Source organism: Dendronephthya gigantea, unplaced genomic scaffold (assembly GCF_004324835.1).
Source record: "Dendronephthya gigantea isolate DGI-Jeju-01 unplaced genomic scaffold, DenGig_1.0 000057F, whole genome shotgun sequence".
NCBI lineage: Eukaryota > Metazoa > Cnidaria > Anthozoa > Malacalcyonacea > Nephtheidae > Dendronephthya > Dendronephthya gigantea.
In genome coordinates, this window is record NW_021163067.1 from 195,486 (window position 1) to 213,100 (window position 17,615).

Consider the following 17,615-nt stretch of genomic DNA (forward strand, 5'->3'; position numbering starts at 1 on the left):
TTTCAACTCATTTATTCCCCCCGCTGATAACAGCATTTGTGCATCAAAATTTCCTTTGGCCTGTTTTAGAGCAGAGGTCTTATCTGTGTCAAGTTCCCGATAGTACAAAGGTTCATGCATTACCCCAGGAAAACGTACTACAATCTAACCAATTACTCTTGCATCTTCTCTTATAGTTAGTGTTTTAGAAGCAAGAAAGTTTGCCGTACACACATTTTTCAAATCATTAGTTTTCTCTGCAGTTAATTTGATTGTCATCCTTACTGAATTAATGAGAAATCCCAAAGTTATTATTTCCTGTGAAGGGATGAACCTAGATTTTGTAGGGTGTACTACAAATCCCAAACTATCCAGTAACAATGTGGTGTCAATTACATTTGTAACACAATTGCTGTAGGTATTGCCCTGTAAGTAGCAGTCATCAATGTGTGCTATTGCTATATTGCCCTTTGTGTGTAAAGTAGCTAAATCAGGTTTTAATGTTTTTGTAAACTTCCTAGGTGCACATGATAAACCATTTGGGAGACAAGTAGATTGATATAAGTCTCCTTTCCATTCAAATCTTAAAAATTTTTTATCCTCCTTATTTATAGGGAGTGAGTAATATGCATCTTTGAGGTCTAGAACAGCCATGTGACAATTTTGTGTCACTAATTTAGTCACAGTATGGATTGAGTCCATTTTAAAATGTCGGTATGTCACTGAATCATTGAACTTTTTTAGATTAAGGATAAGACGATAGGTTCCATCTTTTTTCGGTCTCAAGAAAATACCAGAGCACTTGTCCCTGTTCATATTGAACTTGTTTTATAACACCTTTATGAAGCAATTGTTTCACGTCTGCATCAATAATAGGGTACTCGTGTGGAAGGAAATTTGAGCTAGGTAAACTATGCTGGGTAGGTGTATCATCACAGTCAATTTTTAGACCTGATATATTAGATAAGATTTTTTTATCACTCGTTTTGGCAGTCCATGCAGGAAAATGTCCAGCTACTTGTCCCCCTTTAAACCTTTGACAACAATCAAACAAATATACCACTAATTTAGGTACAAATCCTTCAAATTTACCTACCGAATTTCGTATTTCTCTTAATTTTGCAATGATTTCCTCTGATGACCCTGCCACGTACGGGTTTTTCTTTTTGGGGTGGTTTTGGTACTGACGCTTGCCTAAAAAAGGCTTCGGTGTATATCTATGGTTCTTACGATCATAATTCATATCCCCATACCATTGTTTATTCTTGGAGAATGATTTAGTGGAACCCTTGAGGGCATGACCAATTTGGCTGGCTTCCTTGGCATCTTTCATGTTTTTGGCTAAATCATCAAATGGGAATTTGCTGTCAGAATTTCCTCTGTTCAACAAATTGCTGAATATTTTGACTTGAGAGCAGGTTTAATTTGGTATTTTCTAAATTGAGATACCTGAGCACTCGCATGCCCTAACATTGCAATAGAGTCCACTGATTGGGTAATTAGTTTGGAGAGGTCTCCTTTGCGTTTGTCTGAATTAAGCCATTAGCTGTCTGGAGTGTGGCCAAGGTGGCCTTGAGTAATGTCTGTTGTATATATTAGAGTTGGAGGCCATTCCCCTTTTTCTCCTTAGATAGCTTTGCCCATATTTCAGGATTAACCTTGGTGTTTGTTATTGTCTGACAAATTTCAGGGCGTTTGTATTTATCAAGGATGTCCTTAAGTTTTTCGGTTTCTAATTTTTTACCCCACTTTTTCTGTGCAATATCTGCCAGTTTAGTGTCAATTTTTTGTCTCCAGGGACCTCATCATCATCTAGAGACTGAGCAAGGTCGTCTAATAGGCTAGGTTGGGATTTACCAGGCCCCTTTTCGTGGCGTTTAGTAAGCTGACGTATGTCATCTTCCTCATCCCAACTATCACTTGCATGAACCCTGATTTCTGCATCTGCATCAGAATGGTTAGGTCGCTTTCTTTTGTACCTTGACCCATGTGCACTGTCTTGGTCAGATGACTCAGATTCAGAAGCAGATGTTTTTCTTTTTCGACCTGTAAGGCTGTGGTTTCGTGTTATTACACCGTGTTTGCCCGTTGGGCTCTGGGTTGGCGTTGTTACACCTCTGTCGCCACGGTTTTGTATTGTTACACGTTGTTTGCCTTAATTGTGAAGGCTCGCCTGCTGTTTCAGCAGACGCATTGTACATTTTTTCCAATATGATTGCGATTTGGCCCATATTCTTATTAACATTTGCCAATGTGGCATGTACATTAACATCTATAGTGCTTGGGTCCTCAATCTCACGCTGTACGGCCCCATCATGGTCGGCGTGCTCGCCCAAAGGCGCATTTTCCTCGTCCATATTTTTGCAAATTGACCCTAAATCAACGAAAAATTTTATTACATGGATACTTACCAACTCGGGCTTCCCTATGATCAAAATTTTACCTTGTTTTTTGGGCGGATGGCAAGGAGAAAGAAAGATTTAAAGAACGAAATACTCACAAAAGTTGTTGACTTTCCAGCAAACGACTTAGCACTGACCAGTAATGCGCATGCGCATCTCATGGGACTCCGTAGTGACGTGACTGATGACATGATAGAATCAAAAGTATATGAAATAAGTTCTTTAAGCTTGCATGGTATCACAAACATTTTTGACTACATTGAAAAAATCTTTGAAGTACAATTCTGTGTAAATTCAAATGCGTGTTGACGGTGTTGTCTTTACATGCAATCCCATGTTAGTAGAATTTATGCGTTTATGCGTTTATGCAAACGTGAAGTAATACGGTCTTCATTTCCAATGTTTCACAACAGGAATAAAAATGATGGACGCCTTTTGGTAAAAAGGGTTAGAGCTGTAGGTTACACTTGTGATAAGGTCTTAAAGGATAAATTGCAGGTGCTCCAAAACCGTGCGGTTAAAGTGATCACTGGTGCAAATTACGATATCAGTCCCAGCATGATATTGCAAAAATTAAATTTAGACACTCTAAATGTCAGACGTGCGCATGTTAAATTGAAGAGTGTTTTGTTGTATAAGGTCCTCAATGGACTTTCAGGTCCGGGCCTGACTGATAATTTTATAAAACTCCGAGATTTTAAAGGCTGCTATCATCTGAAAAATTATTACACTGATTTAAAATTACCAAAACCAAGAACCAATTTTTTAAAACGCAGTTTCAATTACAGTGCTTCAAGTATGTGGAATATTCTTCCGACAGAAGCAAAAAAAGCTACCTCAGTTAGGCACTTCAAGCGCTGAATCTCAAGCTTATAATTTCATTTAATGTATGATATAAAATAATTCATTAGTCTTTCACTCATTTATCTCTATTCTTCTAAATATTGTACTATTTTAAAAACTTTCTTTGTGTTATTCACACGCCTCTCCTGGAAATCAACTATTATTAAAGTTGAGTTGGGCTAGCGTGTTTTAAATAAAGTGATGTATGTATGTATGTAAAACTAATTACAACATGGCCCCTAACACATACCGGCTGATTCATGTCACATCCGCGTCGTAGATTTAATCATACAAGCCATTAGGAAATTAACTGACGTGTGTACACACATGTAGCTATCTTGATAACAATATATTTTTGTAGGGAAAGAAATGTTCAGAATTAAACCAATTCGAGTAGTACGCTGTCGGTCATATACGTACAGCTATATTTTGTTTGAATACTTTTTAAATTTAGTTTATTAAATTATTGATTTTTATTTATTATTAATACATTTGATGCTTTTATATAAATTTCGTTATTCAAGACACCATATAGTAACGACTAACGTACCACACGTAGTGTCTATCAATCGTCTCACTTTCTTAAGATGTCTTTACCGTTTGGTCGGTACGTTCGGGGTCATAGAAGGGACCCTTTTTTAAATGGCCATAAATTCATTTTAAGGCATGCTTTGTGGCCGCCAGAAACAATGTTATTGTGATAGCAAATGTCCAGAAATGTGAATATGCCACGTTTTGTGCGTTTGCGTTGCATTTTTCGTGATTTATGCTTTTTTGAGCGAGAAAATAAGTATTTTCAAAATAAGACACCGAATATTGACCACAACAATAATATCCCGAACTTTGTAGGGCTATAGCTTAGTGCGATTACACCCTATCGAGACAGAAATACCACCATTCGAATCTTTGTACACGTTTAGTCTACATGTGAGACATTACAGCCGTGTGACGTAAACAACAACTTTTTGGGCATATTCGGAAAGTGTATGCATGCATGTCGGAACTTGCCGAAATTTATCGGTCAACTTCGGACGCTAAAATCGCCGGGATTCTTTCTCTGTATGGGTTTTAGAACCTCAGGAAATCAACTCTACATTACCTAATGGTTTAGAATCGTGAATTTCATTGGTTTAAAGCAAGATTTGAGCCTCACGTGGGTACTATACGGGAGGCGTGCACGAAACGGCGAATATTTACAGTGTGACCAGATTTGGTGATTTTAATTACTTTTGGTAATATTTCACGGTTTTCTGGACTTTTTTAGTAATTGAGTAAATTTAGTAATATTTTTGGTAATTTCGTCTAAAAGTTAGTAATATTTTAATAATCTGCTGTAATGACACAAACTGTCATTCAAAAATTCATCCCAAGCTGTACCTACCCCCACCGGCACCGACCTTTATGCGTCAAATCCATTTCAAACAATAGATATAATCATCATATGGGGCTAGATGAGGTTACAACTCAATTATTGTTTCTTTTATATTATATATTTTGACATAGGTAATTGGAACCATATTGTAGTTCTTATATAGTTATAAGTTAATTTGTAACAATTGTCTGAATTAGACAAACTAGAGAAAAAAAAAAAAAAGGACGTTATGTGTATGTGGGCTAAAGGGGAACATAATGAGTAATTTGTTGAATGGTTAATTGCGAATTGAGGGGCGTAGAAATAGAAATAAAAATAACCAGATGGAGTGGTTTGGAATTTGTTGGACAACCGCCAACCATGTGGTGTGTTTGAAATAAAATTTTTTTAAAAAGGGGGTTTTGTTTGTTTATGATGGAGTTCTTCAAGAAACTATGTAGTTGCGTTTGTAGTAATAGGTTGTGTAGCGTTATTGGTGGTGTTTAAGTCAAGGTTATGTAAGGAGGTAGGTAGAAAAGTAAAACAGAAGACAAGAAGGCAAGCGTGCGAATCAGTATCCCCGTACGCGGCGTTTCATCCTTTTGCGGACTCGTCAGCGGGGAGCAGGGTTGGCTTTGTGTGAAGGAACAATGAAGATAAGAAGTGAGTAAAAGTGGTGTGTGTTTGTAGGAGAATCATAAAGAATCAAGGTTAAAGTTATCAAACCTGCGTGAGAGTGTATTCGTAAAAGGCAAAATGGTAAAATTAAACTGTGTGTCTTACCAAAGTTGTTGTTGACTTTAGATAAACCAACGCGGTGAGCCATCTCAGGGTTGATGTGAAATCGAGTGTAATTTTACTTAAAAATTGTTTTGAATTGCTTGACAGCAGAGCTTGTGTTCGAGCTTGTATCCGTTCAAGAGACTTGATCGAAAAGGGGTCAAGGATTGCACGTGTGTGCATAAAATGCGTTAATAGAGAGCTTTAGCAGTGACTACGAGTACGACTACGAGTACGAGATTTGTCATTCTCGTGCGTTGTTTGCTTACGCCATCAGTCAAAACTCGTAGTCGCCGGGCATTTGAGTACGAGTTTTTTGATAAACTTCGTACTCGAAAGCCCAACGACTACGAGTTTTGGCTGATGGCGTAAGCAAACAACGCGCGAGAATGACGAATCTCGTACTCGTAGTCGTACTCGTAGTCACTGCTAAAGCTCGCTAATATGTTACGTCACTGAGGTCAGGTGTCAAAGTCTGTGTTGGGGATAGTGGGGGTTTACGTGTCAATTATGGTTGTGTGTGGACATCCGAGGTTTAAATGTGTTTTGGTTGTAAGTTGTACTTCATGTAGTATGGTTGGTTATAATTGTTGAAGTTCCGTTTTATCACCGTAGTCATGAAATAAAAAATTGGGTTGAAATGTTTTGGATTTTTGGCGAGGAATTACAGAATTACAGTGCAATATCGTCATCTGTGGGTAGTAAACTACCACGGGTTCTAAAAACTTCCGTGTGTCGATGTTCGGCGATGCATCAACCGTGAGGGTTTCAATCGTGAATATCAATTTGAGGTAGTCAAGGTTTTTAAGGTTTGTATTTTAAAGTTTTATGATAAGCTTGTAAAACGTGCATATAATTGTGAGTGTAAGGTTGTAGGTATATAGGTATCATTATTTAGTAGGTGTTTAAATTATCATCGGTAATTAGAAGTCAACGTGGACGTTGTCATGCGTTTGAATTACTATAACTATATATATATATATACAGCATATGGATAGCGGATTGTACATTATATTACATAAGGATTGTTCAACGTGACTACATTATCCATGACCATGTTCATGTGGTTTGATTTGAAGTGTATTTAATCCGTGTGGTTGAACATTTAGGTTTTGTTCGGGCATCTGGTCATATTTATGGCTTAATTCTGCTATAAGGACAAGTATTTTTTTAAAAAATAATTCTATACTTATGTCCGCAGGATGCCCAGGATGCCAGATTTGATGTGACTGGGGCTAAATTGCAGAATACCCGTCCACTAGTCATGGAAATGATGTAGCCACTATTTCACTGGATACGCGGATACGCAGTCGAAAATTGTAAAGCAATGAATAGGTCAGCGGTAATTCCATAGATTACGTAATATAAATGTAGGTATTACTTTAAGTGGATACGCGGATACGTTGGATACGCAGTCGGTTAATATTTTAAAGTTCATAGACCTTAAATCAAAGACGCTTCGTCGAGCATGCCGATTCCCGAGTAAAACTTAGACAATGTCAACAGATAAACAAACTCTGAATGATCATATATAAATTGGGAGTAAACGTCTTTACTTCTATTACAAACGCAAATTACTCATTTATATGTTTCGTCTATTGATGTTAAAGTTTCATGCAGTTCAGCCGCACGACTGCCATATGATACTCAAATAAACTTTATTTTAATAACTTAATTAATATTATGAAACTTATCAGACGCTCTCTGGCTGTAAACATTTATTTATTACAAATTGAACCTATACGGCTCATCACAAGACAATAACAACATTATAGTTTCTAACACCATTCTTACTTCATTCGCATCGCTATATTACAGTATGGATAATTCTTAAAAATTTCCATATATATTTTTTACATCTATAAGGAATTTCTCAAACAAGTCATTGCCTTTGTGTTCGTAACGCCACAAGAACTCAGCTAAGTGCGATGAGAACATGGATTTTCTTACGCCAAAATCAGGCATCTTTGCCTTCGCCTGTCGCCAATGACCTTCGATCTTGTTGGTGTGGTCGCCATCTGCATTTACGAATTCTTTAGAATGATTAACACACTTATGAACATACCCATGCTTCTCAAGATTCACATACGCCTTCAACAATCTGAGATGATTGTGCTACCTTCGGCTATGTGGCGCTGAATTAATGGCAATAAAGTTTTCTCGTCACGCTTTTCAACAGCGACCAAAAAACATCTGCGGGATTCTTCTTCGATTCCTCCGAATACCCATTGTCCTTCAACTTTATGTCCTCTATGGTACTTTCTTTTCCCAAACTTACTCTCGTCGATTTGAACACTCTTTCCTGCACCCCCGATCTTGTCATCTCGCTCTAGAAGTGTAACTTCGCAAGTCTCTGGGCAAAAGCTGTCCCAATCTGCTGCCGTATGCTCGCTAACGTTAACTTCGTGCCGAATGTCCTCTTGGCTTACCCCTCTGCACCACCAGTATGTTAACTTAACGATTTCTGCAAGAGTCAGGTTGCTTTTTTCGAACCAACTGTCTTTTCGAATCGATATTTCAACCCTGTGTCGTTTCCCTTTGATTTGCCTCCTGCATTCCCACTTGAAACCGTCCGATCTGTCATTTGCGATTACCAATTTCATGATCTCATTGCAATGTCCGCATTTCCTGCTCGTAGCTATAAGCTTTTCATCCATAAGCCAACCAATCAGTCGATCTTTATTGCACAAAACTTCTTCTTTGAGACGGTCGTAGGTCCATTTACTGTTTTTGTTTTTCCGATAGCTCTCGTAGCTTTTTCCCTCGTCAAGGTGTTGTGTAGCAGCATCGTGTGTTGCTAATGCAGTCCATTCAGTTTGTGACTGTGAACTTGTCCTACACGTTTTCTTTTTTTTCGCACAGACTTGAATTCCCTTATCCATGCATGTGCTTTAGTTTTTCGGTTCTTGTTGTATAGCCGCGAGTTTCTCTGTCCAACTGTTTTGCTTTTCAAATGGAAAAATATAAAATTCAAAGAGTGTCAGTTTACAACTGCTGTGCGTCTATTCGTTGCCCACAGCGGCCGCGATCTCAATGTCGCACCTCGCTGACTTAATAAATAAAGTCAGCGGCTTACGTCATCGTCTTCAAAAGTCTCCGTTCTCGAGTATCTGCACGATATGTACTCGTTTTCATTGCTATTTACTGTGAACAGCGTTTTCATGTGTCTGTGGTTAATAAGCTGAGCGTATTCGACCGTACGTTATTAATCTTAACTTATTAGACTATTAGTGTTAAAACACAAGGTTTAAAAACACAACATTATACTTCCTGTGTTGAGCGCGTTACAAATGACTTTGAAGTGAAGTTAAATGAATTGAAGACACAAGAGTAAAAGTTTGGTAATTCCTTATCTTGGGAAACAAGGTGAATTTCTTGAGAAAATTCTAAATAAAAAGCTACAACGGTTTTGACACAACCACTCAAGCTCATTGTTATGTATCTCGTAGTAACGTAGTTTATAACTTTACGTACGTGTCCAGCTTGTGCTAAGGGGTATGTAGGAAAAACGGAAAGGAATTTCGGTAAACGTTTTTCTGAACACTCGTACCCGCTCAAAAATGCCGTCGCCAAAAATGTCACAGAATGTGAACACGCAAATTGTATCCTATTATCTTTACGATAATATTAATGATGATGACACTAACGTTTCTGGCAAACCATTTTCGTATTCTGATCACTTACAGATCGACTAATACTAAACTCCTTCAATCTCTGCAAAATAATAACTCTTACATCTTACTATACCTACAAACTTTACATATAAAGTTTCGTAAGCCGGAACTTAACAATGGGCTCAAAGCATCGAAATAATTACTTGTGTTTCCGCGATAATTCTCGCTTCTACAGTTGATTACGTCATCTTCCTGTATAGAGATCCTAACAAGCATGTAAATAATTTAGTCTGGTTTCACATGATTCTAAAATAGAGTCGAAAATAAACCAACTGAACAATTGCGTCTTTTTTACTTTAATCTCTAAACTTATACTAAAGAAAATTTTGTATCCGCGTATCCACTAAAAAATAAAGTTACCTCTAGCTTGAGAATCTGATCTCTTTAAACTAACTGTATGCCTCGTTCCTTTATAAATATTAAACGACTGCGTATCCACGTATCCGCGTATCCACTAAAAAAAAAGCTACCTCTAGCTTGAGAATCTGATCTCTTTAAACTGTATGCCTCGTTCTTTAAAATATTAAACGACTGCGTATCCACGTATCCGCGTATCCACTAAAAAATAAAGCTACCTCTAGCTTGAGAATCTGATCTCTTTAAACAAACTGTATGCCTCGTTCTTTAAATATATTAAACGACTGCGTATCCACGTATCCGCGTATCCACTAAAAAAAAAGCTACCTCTAGCTTGAGAATCTGATCTCTTTAAACAAACTGTATGCCTCGTTCTTTAAATATTAAACGACTGCGTATCCACGTATCCGCGTATCCACTAAAAAATAAAGCTACCTCTAGCTTGAGAATCTGATCTCTTTAAACTATACTGTATGCCTCGTTCTTTAAAATATTAAACGACTGCGTATCCACGTATCCGCGTATCCACTAAAAAATAAAGCTACCTCTAGCTTGAGAATCTGATCTCTTTAAACAAACTGTATGCCTCGTTCTTTAAAATATTAAACGACTGCGTATCCACGTATCCGCGTATCCACTAAAAAATAAAGCTACCTCGAGCTTGAGAATCTGATCTCTTTAAACAAACTGTATGCCTCGTTCTTTAAAATATTAAACGACTGCGTATCCACGTATCCGCGTATCCACTAAAAAATAAAGCTCCCTCTAGCTTGAGAATCTGATCTCTTTAAACTACTGTATGCCTCGTTCTTTAAAATCTTAAACGACTGCGTATCCACGTATCCGCGTATCCACAAAAAATAAAGCTACCTCTAGCTTGAGAATCTGATCTCTTTAAATTATACTGTATGCCTCGTTCTTTAAAATATTAAACGACTGCGTATCCACGTATCCGCGTATCACTAAAAAATAAAGCTACCTCTAGCTTGAGAATCTGATCTCTTTAAACAAACTGTATGCCTCGTTCTTTAAAATATTAAACGACTGCGTATCCACGTATCCGCGTATCCACTAAAAAATAAAGCTACCTCTAGCTTGAGAATCTGATCTCTTTAAACTATACTGTATGCCTCGTTCTTTAAAATCTTAAACGACTGCGTATCCACGTATCCGCGTATCACTAAAAAATAAAGCTACCTCTAGCTTGAGAATCTGATCTCTTTAAACTACTGTATGCCTCGTTCTTTAAAATTTAAACGACTGCGTATCCACGTATCCGCGTATCTACTAAAAAATAAAGCTACCTCTAGCTTGAGAATCTGATCTCTTTAAATTATACTGTATGCCTCGTTCTTTAAAATATTAAACGACTGCATATCCACGTATCCGCGTATCTACTAAAAAATAAAGCTACCTCTAGCTTGAGAATCTGATCTCTTTAAACAAACTGTATGCCTCGTTCTTTAAAATATTAAACGACTGCGTATCCACGTATCCGCGTATCCACTAAAAAATAAAGCTACCTCTAGCTTGAGAATCTGATCTCTTTAAACTATACTGTATGCCTCGTTCTTTAAAATCTTAAATGACTGCGTATCCACGTATCCGCGTATCCACTTAAAACTAATACCTACGTTTATATTACGTCTGTCTTTTACGTCATGTATTTCTTATGCCTTACAATCATATGCATTAGCTGACTGCGTATCCACGTATCCGTTATATTTAAAAAGCGTGGCTTGAAAAATTGCGGGGTATTCTGCAATCGCTCCGTGACTGGTTAAGTCATGTAGTTTTGTTGTTTTCACAGGAGAGTGCCACAGGGTTTGCTTGTCATGTGTTAATTGGTTCTTGCATGTTCTCACTTGTAACCCAGTGTTTCCCAGTAAGTTCTTTGGTTTGTTATATCCACTCTGGTGTTTTCAAGGTGGTATTCAGACTCAATGTCAATTGGGAGTGGTCAAAAATTTTTTTTGTATCTGTGTTTAGAATGGTGTGGAGGTTTTTGGCTGGTTTTGGTTAGGTTTGGGGTTGATGGAAGGCCTGGGGGATTTGGGTTATGGGATGTTATTATGTTTGGTTAGCGTGTCTGGTTTAAGTTTTGCTTGTGTGTGTGTCTCTCAGGTTAGTATTACGTTGGTAGGCTACAATTGGAGGTTCTTGCCATAGACTCCTCAGTGTGGGGTCATTCTCCAATATGTTCCAGTGTTTACGTAGGATGTTTGCAATGTATTTTGTGTTTGTGTTGTATGGAATGGAGAAAATTGGGCGGCTTGTGTTTTTTTGGCTTTGTTTCCTATTGAGTAGGTCTGTTTGGGTGTATTGTAGGGCTTTGTTGAAGTTGGTGGTGATGGTGTCGTGGTCATATCCGCGATGGATCAGTGCAATCAGGAGGTGGTTTAGTCGTTGTTGTAATTTGTTGTTGTCTGTAATTATGCGTCTGTATCGTAGAGCCTGACTGTAGATGACTGCGTTCTTGCATGTGGGGTGGGAATGAGCTTTTGTGTAGTAGAAGGGTTTTGTCAGTTGGTTTAATGTACAGGTCTGATTCCAGTTTGTTGTTTTTGTTTTGTAGATAGTTGTGTCAAGGAAGTTGACAGATTTCTCAGAGAAGGAAAAGTCAAATTTGATGGTAGGATGAAAATTGTTTATGTATTTAAGGAATTTTTCCAGTTTGTCAGTGCCATGTGTCCAAATTGCAAATATGTCATCTATAAATCTTATCCATTCAATAGGTATAAGATTTTCAGGAGCTTGTTGGAGGAGCTCCGTTCAAGTGCTGCCATGAATATGTTTGCATAGGTAGGTGCCATTGGTGATCCCATAGCAGTGCCATGAATTTGTAGGAAGTGTTCGTTGTTAAAAGCAAAGGCGTTCTTCTTAAGTACAAGGGATAGGATGTCATGAACTAGTTTCTCCATTTCAGGGGTAATTGTGTTGATTTCTTTCAACATGTCTATACAGGCTTGGATGCCTTGATCATTAGGTATGTTGGTATAGAGACTTCTTACGTCAATAGTAATAAGTATGAACTTGTCTGGTAGTGTGTTATTCTGAGCAAATATCCGGCATAGAAAGTCTGTAGTGTCCTGGACATATGATGGTATGTGTTGTAGGAGTGGTTTGAGTAGATGGTCAGCATATTGAGAAAGCTTGACTGTTGGTCCACCACAACCGGAGATAATAGGTCGACCTGGAATGTTAGTTTTGTGTATTTTGGGTAAAAGGTATAGTTGTGGTGTCCTGGCTTGATTGTCAATTGTGAGATATTTAAATGTTGTGTTGTCAATGGCCTTAGATTTGTGGAGTTTGTGTGCTAGGGTTTTGGTTTCAGTTAGAATTTCAGGGGTCGGGTCATGTGTTAGTTTCTGGTAGTGTTTCTCATTATAAAGTTGTCTATATGCCTCAGTAAGATAATCTTCCATTGGCCATATCACAATGGCTCCTCCTTTGTCTGCTGGTTTGATTATTATATCATCATCCTTTTTTAGATCATGGATGGTTTTAAGGCTTTGTGAGGATAAGTTGGTTTTTGTAGTTTGTTTTTGTGTTCCAAATTCAATTTTGAGATCGTAGAGTACATTTGATATGTATTCTAACAGGTTGCTGTTGTCGGGGTTTGGTGCTGTGAAGTTACTGGGTAGTTTAAATGGCTGTTTTTTAGTGTCCTTTCTGTTTCTGAAGAAATATTTATTGTACATGCTTTTTTTATATTTCAGAAAAGAGGCATATATGGTCTTGTATGGTGTGTGTTTGGGTGTCGGGACAAAGGTAAGGCCTTTCGACAGGGTTTTTTGTGCTTCTGTGAGATGGGTTTGTTAGAAGAGGTTAACAATAGTATTGTGTTGGGAGTTATATTTGAGTTTTTTATGTAGTTTATTTTTGCTTTTGTGTCTGTTGTTATTTGTGTTCCATTGTGTTTTCAAATATTTTAGGATGTTTCGTTTGTTGTAATTGTTTGTATCTGTGTTGAGTTTTATCTGTTTTTTTGTTATTTGTGGTGTGTGGGTTTGTTGCGTCTTAAAAAAACCAGGATTTGTTGTTGTGTGTTGTAGTTCAAGTGAGATGGAATGTTTATGTGGGGTGCTGATTGTTGTTCATTGTTGTTTCGTTGATGGGTTCGGTGTCTGTTGTTATTAGGTTGTCGATAGTGGGTTGGTATTCGAAGTTGTGGTGTTCTTGTTACTGTTGTTGTGCTAGTACCAGTTGTTCCGGGTTTGTGGTGGTGTGGGGTGTGGGTTTGCATAAGGGGTTTTGGTTTGTGTCTGTTGGTCGGTGTGTGTGTGGGTTTGTTGGTTGGTTGGCTGGTTGTTCTGTATGGTGTCCTATGGGGTGAGGAGGTTGTTGGAGTGATTCTGGTATTTGTGTTGTTAAGTCGTTTTAGTTTTATGTTGCGATTGTGGGATGGTGCTAGGCAGGCTTGTTTTGTGTATTTGGTTGCAATGGCGTCTGTTTGTTGTAGTATGTTGTTGGCAGTCATTGTGTCACATTTGTTGTTGATTTGTGCAGATTTGTGTTGTATTTTGAACTCTGTGTTTGTTATTTCCTGTTTGTGATAGTCAATGGTTACAGTCAGTAGTTCTTGTGAGGCATTCATTAAGATGTCCTCCCATCTTTGTCGTAGGTCTTTGTTCAGGTAGTGTTTGCTTTTGTGTGTGATTTCTAGTCCAGGGGGTAGTGTCTGTGCTTTTTTGTGTTCTTCCAGTTCGTCAAGTGTGCATTTGAGTTTGGATAACTTGGTTTTCTGTGTGCTAATAATGCGGAATGTTTCCAGGAGGTGTGGTGGTATGCTGTTGGGGTTGGGAATGGATTGTGGTTGGTCATTGTGTGGTGTGGTGTTGGTTGCGATTTCGGGGTTAGTTGTGATTTGGGGTGTGTTGTTTGTCTCTGGGTTTTCGTCTTCTGTGTTTAAAAGTTTTTGTTTTTCCTTATGTAGGCCTTCTATTATTGAATCAGTTTCCTGATCGGATATGATCAATTTGTGGCCAAAAATAAGGGAGGTGTCCAAGTCTGTTATGTCTCCGTCGTCAGTCTGTAAAAATTCGTTTATTTGTTCCTCGGACATGTCCGGTGAGGGTGGGGGGTTGGGTTGGATTGGGCATGGGTTAGTGTCAAGGGTGGGGATTGCGTTGTCAGGGTTATCAATCAACATATTCTGGGGGTCGGTTAGGTTTTCGGTAGGGTTTTCGGTCGGGTTGCTTCGATTTTTGGAGTTGAATGGGACTTCTTAAAAATTAAGGTTATCCTTTGTGAGTAATAGTTCCATTGAGTAGTGATCTTTGTGTTTGTTAGTAAGTGTGTTAGGGGTGTGTGAATAAACAAGGGGGACTGTTTTCTGGTTAACTGTATGAGATTGATTCAATTGTTACAACTAGAACTAAACAATATGGCGAGCTTGGTGGCGCTCTCTCCGTTCCCTATAGGGGTATCACAATGTTTATTTTATATTTTGACATAGGTAATTGGAACCATATTGTAGTTCTTATATAGTTATAAGTTAATTTGTAACAATTGTCTGAATTAGACAAACTAGAGAAAAAAAAAAGGACGTTATGTGTATGTGGGCTAAAGGGGAACATAATGAGTAATTTGTTGAATGGTTAATTGCGAATTGAGGGGCGTAGAAATAGAAATAAAAATAACCAGATGGGGTAGTTTGGAATTTGTTGGACATCGCAAGGCTCAGTGTTGGATTGTGGTTTGGCCACCCAGAGACAAGCCTGAGGGCCACTAGTAACGCTCTCTTCTGCAGAACTATTTAGTAGCGCTTCCAGAGAATACATAGCAGCAGCAATATGTTTACAGCCCCCATCTCTTCCACCCTTGCATTTACAAAATGCTTCAATCACACTTCCCTTATTTGGGCCTTTCCCCTCTAAGATAAACCATAGATCGTAATAACCTTTCCCCTCGTCAGTCCTAGATCGCATGCTTGGTTGAACTTTCCCAACGTAAACATGAATTCCTGGATCCTTTAGTGCCAATGTTTCCAAAGACCGTACATACCCATTTTCAAAAAGCCTGTAGTCTTCGTAGGATTTGTATGCAGCCAGTCCTTGTTTATCATAGTCAGATGTATGGTAGATCAAGTGATTAAAAATGTCATACAATCCAAACGGTGGCGATTCGATGAAGTCATTCTTTGTTTTCATACTGAACGGATCTTCGATTTGAATATCATGAATTATTAATCGACCTTTTATATTGCTGTCGGCATTATCACGCTCGAAATTCGGATCGAGAGGCAACATCATCTTCTCGACAGCAGACGCAATTTCGACCAAAGCAGGTTTGAGGTAGCCATTTACAGTAACTCCACGTTCTTGCAAATATTTCTTAATAGCGTCGACGTTCATCGATTTAAACGTTTCCTTGCTACCCGATTTCGACATCGTGTGTCTTTCTTTTTATAACTTAGTCTACATTTTTGCGCAAAATATATTTTTTTTTCTTTTATATTCACAAAATTATTAGTAGTTACAGTACACACGTAAAAACGCACGAGTTGTAACAAGCCTGCAGCAAGCTTGTCGCAAGCTCGTTTCAACAAGCTTGTTGCAAGATTTATTCGCACCGCTTGTCCCAAGTTGTTGTGACGGACGTGTAGCAAGTTGTTGTCAGACTTGTAGCAAGTTTGTTGTGACAATGCTGTACCAAGGTTGTTGCCAACAAGCTTGCTACAAGTCTGACAACAACTTGCTACAAGCTTGTTGAACTTGAGCTGTTCCAAGCTTGTTATAACAAGGCCGTTACAAGCTTGTCGCGACAAGCTTGCTGCAAACATGGCCGCGCATTAAATCTCGCTTGAAAACACGCGTGTTTTCCCGGAGATTGTGAAACAAAGAACAAACAACACAAAGTTTGATGTAAAAATCATATTATTTTAAAAACAAATTCAAAGGTTAGCAATTAAATAGAAACTTCACATTTGAAGTACCAAGATTACTAAAGGCTCAGTACAAGAACATATGTATTTTCCTTTCTGAGTATATAGCCTAATAATCAGTTCGTAAGAAAAGTTTCTTTGCATTCATATGGTAAAAATTAACTGGTGCATGAATATTCTTGTATAATACCAGTATTTCAGTCACTTGTTGAATTGACTTCGTCGTCCCAAGAATCAACAGCTAGCTGCACCTCATTCCTATAATTCACTTTGTTTGATACGACTTTCCGGCCAATACCTCAGTTTAGCTCCAGTTTGATAATCAAATTCCTATAAAGTATAATATACAATGGCTTCAGGAATCAGTTACTTTAAAAAATATGCAAATATTTTTGAGGAAACTGGTTTGCAAATACGTTGAGGAAACTCCATCCTGTCTGCTGTGGCGAGGGTCTTGCTTGCCATCCAAGTCTAATGTCAAATAAGTAATGTACAAATACTTTATTACCATAATACGTAAATATATATTATTATTTCTAATCATAGCATGCTAAAAACATACGCACAGATATTAAAAATAGGAAATTTTGCACTTTACCGCACACCTACACGTCATTAAAAATATTTGAATTATTGAATACAAAAAACCGGCAAAGTTTCGATTTTGATAAATATCCACAGAAACTAACAGTTCAATGTTTATAAAAAGCAATAAATTCAACAATATTTTAAAAACTATATAGTTTTAAAAGGCTAGCTTGTGTACTATAATAAATTGTGTTGCCGGCGTTGTGTACGCCATATCAAATATTTGGATGAATTAAACGCACATACCTTTATTAAAACGTCGAACTGTAGTATTCTTCAAACTTTTTTAAGTTGCCCATCCGTTTTAACTGATATTTCAACGTTTATTAAACTTTTAAAGGCTTAAAAAATCAAAGGTTTTGGCACAAAGATAGCTCAATGACCAGGTGAATCAGTGAACTCTTGAAAAGAGCAGGGAAATTTGCAAATATACTGACGTATATTTCAACCAATGAGATCACTTATACATAGTTTAAACAGAGTCTGAACCAATGAGATTACTCCGTTGAAATCGTCACTTCCTCAACGGTTCAACGGTTATAGATATCCTTGAAACAAGGAAATGTTCATCTGTAATGTTTTTAAGGAATTCGGATTCTTTTCAAATCTTATTACTAAAAGAAGTTATGTATATATATCAAATTTATTGAACAATGTTCAAACGAAGAAAATGCAAACGGGACACGAGATCCCATGCGAGGCATTCTTCCGAACTTCGTTGCAGAGTGTTAAAGTGTTTAAAAGCTCGTTGATCT

General features: G+C 37.8%; 2 protein-coding genes and 1 pseudogene across 4 annotated transcripts in view; 1 reads left to right on the forward strand and 2 right to left on the reverse strand.

Moving 5' to 3' along the window:
* The first annotated feature begins 4,297 nt into the window (after positions 1 to 4,297).
* Positions 4,298 to 17,615, forward strand: part of LOC114529600 (piggyBac transposable element-derived protein 4-like) — a 29,745-nt gene continuing 16,427 nt past the window's right edge. For all 3 annotated transcript variants that reach the window (XM_028551414.1, XM_028551417.1, XM_028551418.1), the window contains exon 1: positions 4,298 to 4,408. The gene's annotated coding sequence lies outside the window, so the exon portion shown is untranslated. The remainder of the gene's footprint in view (positions 4,409 to 17,615) is intronic.
* LOC114529601 lies at positions 7,069 to 8,294 on the reverse strand (annotated as a pseudogene).
* Positions 14,987 to 15,778, reverse strand: LOC114529536. Its single transcript, XM_028551354.1, has one exon. It carries the CDS (start codon positions 15,776 to 15,778, stop codon positions 14,987 to 14,989), a length of 792 nt encoding a protein of 263 aa, XP_028407155.1.

Excerpts from the sequence above, each read along its gene's own strand:
- LOC114529536 (XM_028551354.1), bottom strand. The coding sequence starts at position 15,778 with ATGTCGAAATCGGGTAGCAAGGAAACGTTTAAATCGATGAACGTCGAC.